At 62.1% G+C, this 5509-nt stretch overlaps 1 protein-coding gene across 1 annotated transcript; it reads right to left on the bottom strand.

Annotated features, from left to right (window-relative positions):
- Positions 1–245: 245 nt before the first annotated feature.
- PIM1 (Pim-1 proto-oncogene, serine/threonine kinase) lies at positions 246–4454 on the bottom strand. Its single transcript, XM_075722270.1, has 6 exons — positions 4326–4454; positions 4125–4231; positions 3976–4026; positions 2795–3161; positions 1959–2135; positions 246–1674 (listed from the first exon to the last, which is right to left on the bottom strand). Exons 1-6 carry the CDS (start codon positions 4405–4407, stop codon positions 1517–1519), a joined length of 942 nt encoding a protein of 313 aa, XP_075578385.1. The 5' UTR covers positions 4408–4454; the 3' UTR covers positions 246–1516.
- Positions 4455–5509: the final 1055 nt, after the last annotated feature.

The raw sequence follows: 5509 nt of genomic DNA, 5'->3' as shown, positions 1-5509 counted from the left end.
GCTGGAAACACCCCGCCAAGGGCTGGATCCAGCCTTCCCCGTGGTGCTTTAGGCTGGCTGGTCCTGGTTAGCGCCGCTCAGCGAGCCTTTCGGTGGGACCTCTGGAGTTAAGTCTCGGCTGGAGACAAACCGGCGGTCCCCGGGGTTAACGTGGCACAGCCACCGGTACCCGGCACGCTCCCAGCATCCTTCATCCCGTCCCCACAATAAAGGGATGTCTCCATCACATCAAGTGATTTGTTTTTATTTAAAACCGCATAAAAAAAATAAGTTTTCTGAATTCCCCTGTACAATATTAACTATTAACAAAAAACCCGCCGGCTACACACTTGGTTACATGTAAAGACTCGACAGCGCGGACAGCCCGGGCCAGCTCCCCCCTCCCCAGCCCCAGACAAGACACCCGTGGGGAAAACCAAAACTCATCTGCAAACTGAGATCTGCACGTGGCAAGGAAACAACAGCACCCAGAACTATGTACACAGACAGCTGGGGAGCAGGCAGCCGCTCCGCACCTCCGCCAGACATCCGACAGAAACGCTACGGACCCAGGGACGGACGCAGGACAGACACGGAGGGAAGACCCGAATGGAAAACCGGGGGATCAGCAGCTGTAGAAGCAAGGCGTGGGTTGGAAACCCACGTGAATTATAAATAAATAAATAAGTTATCCTACCAGCTAGAACTCTTCCTTTTAAAAAAAACCAAAAAACAAATTCATAAAAATAAATTAAAAACAAAAACTGGAAAAAAAACCCCACCCCAACATAAAATGTTATCACTATTAACAACTGTACATCAAGCTTTGCTCCTATATAACTTTGTACACATTTACAGCTCTGTTGGTTTGCATTGTTTGTGCATTCGTGAGGGCACAGGGAAGCAAAGAACCCCAGAAAATCCACGCGAGATGGAGGCACAGGAGGCGAGGCATCGCCCGCTTGGCTCCCAAGCGTCTTCTGACCTGTTTTCTTTTTGAAAAGGGAAAAGGAACTATATACCCAGGCGAGTCTTGGAAAAGCAGCAGTGTAGGAAAATTCAAGTATTTCCTCCAGCACAGCCCAGATCGCAACTGAAGGCACTCGAGCACGGTGACAGCGAAGAAGAGACAGCCATTCGGCTGTGGTACCTGCCCTCCCCCACAACCAGTTTTCCCCCCGTTGAAGCTTTTCTCGCAATAAGGTCTCCGATCCTCTTGCGGTCCCAAATTCAGCAGGTCAGGAAGACACTTAGGAGCCTCCAAAACCAGAACCAAAACCAAAAAAAAAAAAAAAAAAAAAAAAAAAAAAGAAGAAAAATTTACTGGCAAAACATCAAATGACACAGGGTCATTCAGATGGAGTCCAGGACAGCTGGGTTGGATGGTGGCCACCAGCACTTGGAAAACCAGGTCTCCGGCCCAGCTCCAGGACAAGATGTGCGTGTTCCCAGCTGACGATCCCTGCTCAGTGCTACGGTCACGAGGACGAAGTCTGGTTTTCTTTGCTTCTTACGGCCAGGAGATGTGCGGAGCTCGTTACTTGCCAGGCTCCTGGATCAAACTGTGCAGGTGGATCTCTGCCGTCTCCTGGGGCAGGTGAATGCTTTGCAGCCAAGAATGGTTGAAAATGTCTTCCAAAGACGGCCTGTCCGAGGGGCGCATGGACAAACACCACCTGATGAGATGCTGGCACTCTGGGGAGAGAAACCAGAAACCGCCGGTCAGTCAGAGAAGGCTCCTGTCCACCTTGTACCGCCATCTGCAGTGCCCAAGCCATGCCGGCTGTGTTCAGAGCTGCACCCAAACCTCCCAAAATTATCCGTTTTGGAGGAGAGCGGGGTGACTGGACATGTGCCACCTCCTCCAGCTAACCACGGGAGATCGACCTCCTCCACAGCCATAGGAGCGGGATGCTCGTGAGCCCGGTGCCATCTCCCAAAACCCGTTATCGCCCCTTGCCACGAAGCCGGGTACCCACCTAGAGATACCCGCCGCCGGAAGAAGAGCTGACCCCGGATGATGTCCTCGTCCTGCTCGAAGGGGACGTCCCCGCAGACCATGTCGTAGAGCAGCACGCCCAGGGACCAGATCGTCGCCGAACGGCCGTGGTAGCGATGGTAGCGGATCCACTCCGGCGGACTGTACACCCGCGTTCCTATGGGATACCGGCGGAGCTTGTCAGGCGGATGCTGCCCGCTCCCAGATCCTCACCCGAGCATCCCTGGGGACGCGGGGGCTGCGCCGGTGGCGGGGGGACACGCAGGGTGCGACTCGCCGCCCCCTCGCCAGCACGTGACTCTTGTTTACAAACTTTGGGTTGTAAAAAAAAGCCGCCGGTGCCGGAAGAGGGCAGCACGGGCCCGGGGAAGGCCCGACCGTTACATGCAAAAAATAAAACCCACGGGTGGGGAAAAACCACGCCTTTCCCCCTCCCCACCTTGGCCAAAAAAAAAAAAAAAAAAAAAAAAGCCAAGGCAAACAAGGGGAGCGGAGCAGCCCAAGCCCTTCCACGCCTGCAAACGAAACCAGCCGGCGCACGGGCTTTGCAAACCCCCCTCTGCTACCCCCACGGGTGTTTGTTTTTGTCGGGCTGGCTCCCCCCGCCCCAGCCCGGGGCAGGGTGGGTGGCGGAGGCTGCTGGCAGGGCCGGGAGCCGGCTCCCGTTTCACAACATCCGCCCTGTGCCAAAAAGCAACTTGGCAGCCGGTTGAATAATTAATTCCCCCCCCAGCAAACGGGGGAACCTCCGATGGCCAGCCAGGCTGGGCCGTGCAATGCCCGGTAGCGGGAGCATCCCCCCGGCTGTGGGCTCACCGTCAAATTCGGTGTAGACTGTGTCCTTGAGGAAGGTGCCGGAGCCGAAGTCGATGAGCTTGAGCTCACCGGTGGCGAGGTCGACGATGATGTTCTCGTCCTTGATGTCGCGGTGCAGGACGCCGCAGTTGTGGCAGTGCCGCACGGCCTCCAGCACCTGGCGGAAAAGCCCCCGCGCCAGCTCTTCGGACAGGGACCCCCGCTCCGTGATGAAGTCGAAGAGATCCTGCGACGGCTCCGGACGCTCCAGCACCAGCACAAAGCTGTCGGGCAGCTCAAACCAGTCGAGGAGGTGGATGACACCGCGGAAGCTGGAGCCCACCTTGTTCAGCAGCACGATCTCCATGGGCACACGGGTGCCGCTGGGCTGCGGGGCCACCATGATGCCGTCAGCAGGGCTGATGTGGTACCGGGGGTCCAGTACCCCCCGCCCAGGATGCTCAGTGCCCCCCTGCTCGGTCTCACCGGTGCCTGGGCATCCCCCAACCCGGGATGCTCCGGTGCCCCCCTGCTTGGTCTCACCGGTGCCTGGGCATCCCCCCAACCCGGGATGCTCCGGTGCCCCCCTGCTCGGTCTCACCGGTGCCTGGGCATCCCCCAACCCGGGGCATGCTCCAGTGCCCGCCTGCTCGGTCTCACCGGTGCCTGGGCATCCCCCAACCTGGGATGCTCCGGTGCCCCCCTGCTCGGTCTCACCGGTGCCTGGGCATCCCCCAACCCGGGATGCTCAGTGCCCCCCTGCTCGGTCTCACTGGTGCCTGGGCATCCCCCAACCCGGGATGCTCCAGTGTCCCCCTGCTCGGTCTCACCGGTGCCTGGGCATCCCCCAACCCGGGGCATGCTCCGGTGCCCCCCTGCTCGGTCTCACTGGTGCCTGGGCATCCTCCCAATTGGGGGCATGCTCCGGTGCCCCCCTGTTCGGTCTCACCGGTGCCTGGGCATCCCCCCAACGCGGGGGATGCTCCAGTGCCCGCCTGCTCGGTCTCACCGGTGCCTGGGCATCCCCCAACCCGGGATGCTCCGGTGCCCGCCTGCTCGGTCTCACCGGTGCCTGGATGCTCCGCGTCCCCCGGTGACCCCACACCCTCTCCCCCCGCCGTGTCCCGGTTTCCACCCTCCCGGGCCTCAGCTTATCCCCACCCGCCATGCCCCGGTTTCTCCCGGTGCCCCCGGTCACTCACCAGCTCGCCCCACTCCGAGATGCGTTCCCGGGCCACGTGTTTGATGGCCACCTGCAAGCCAAGGGGAGCGGCGGGGCTGAGCACGCCGCCCGCCCCGCCGACTCCCCCTCCTCCTCCTCCTCCGCCCCGCCGCCGTCCCCGCCACTTACCGGGGTGCTGTCGGAGAGGCGGATACCCGAGTAAACCGAGCCGAAGCCGCCGCTCCCCAGCAGCGGGCCCACCCGGTACAGCTTCTCCAGCGGCTCCTTCTCCTTCCCTGCGGGCGAGAGCCGGCCGTCAGCGCTCCGCCCGGGGCCCCGACCGGCCCCGACCGAGCCGGGCCGAGCAAAACCGGGCCCGAGCTCCCTCACCTGGTTGTAGTTTAGCGGCGTGCAGCTCCCCACCGGTCCCAGAACGTAGGTGGGCCAGCGAGTTTATTTTCGAGAGCAGCATCCCGGCTCCCTCGCCCGATTTCGGGGCCGGTCCCGGCACCTCCCGAACCGGACCGGGCACCGCTGGCTCGGTTCCGGCGGTCGGGCCGCCGAGCGGCGGAGGTCGGGCGGGGGAGCCCGGAGAGAAGGCGGCTGAAGCTCGAGGGCAGCGAGGCGGGGAGGGAGCGGCCTCGGCGCGGCTGCTCCGCGCTCCGCCGGGCTCCCGTGTGGCGCGGCGGCCCCCAGCCGGCCCCGGGAGTAGCGGGGGCCGGGGGCGGGGCCGGCAGAGCCAGGGGGCGGTGCTACCGCGCCAGGCCCAACCGCCGCGGCCCGCCCAGCGCCGCCACAGCCAATAGGGAGAGACCCGCGCGCAGCCGAGCCCGCGGCGGGCCACGACGTGGCGGGAAGGAAAAGGCGCCAAAGGCGGCCGGGGGGCGGGGGGCTCCGTCTCGGCGGTGGGGGGGGGGGGGCGAGAGGAAGGGAGAACCCGGAGGAGCGGGCGTGGAGGCAGCGGGCGTGCAGAGCCGCCGCCGGCGGCCCTTGGCGGCCCCGTTCTCAACGGGAGTCGCCACCGCGTCCCGCGGTTGCCAGGGCTTTGACAGAACGCGCGCTTGTTCGTTAAGCGCGCGTCAAGCGGCGGGGGGGGAGGGGCACAAACACACCCGGGAGCCCACCCGCCCCGGGCCCGGGGCCGTGCTGCACCCTCCCCGCCCGGCACGGCATCCCCGCGGCGCACCCAGCCGGGCGGGAGGCACGGAGCTCCTCTTCCTCCCCAAATCCAGGCGAAAATCCCCATTTTTTTATTTATTTTTTTATTTTTTTCCCGCAATCTCACAACTTCCCGGTGCTGCTCGGCATCCCCCCGGACGCCGTCCCGCCGGCTCATCCCACACTGCCGTTACTTCATCGCGGGCAAACCGGTGTCTGAACTTTTCCCTTTTCTAGTAAAAGCGGCGATTCCAGCTGGGGACTCTTGACTAACAACCCTTTCCTAAATTTTTTTATTTTTTTTCCTTTTTTTCCTCAGAAGTCGCTGGCTGAGATGCTTTCCCGAGTTCCAGAGATAAGATAAATAATTTACTGGATGAAGGTCTCTGATTACTCACTCTATTAGCATTTAGAGC

This window comes from Pelecanus crispus, chromosome 17, assembly GCF_030463565.1.
Source record: "Pelecanus crispus isolate bPelCri1 chromosome 17, bPelCri1.pri, whole genome shotgun sequence".
Classification (NCBI taxonomy): domain Eukaryota; kingdom Metazoa; phylum Chordata; class Aves; order Pelecaniformes; family Pelecanidae; genus Pelecanus; species Pelecanus crispus.
This window is presented reverse-complemented; position numbering and strand designations above follow the sequence as displayed.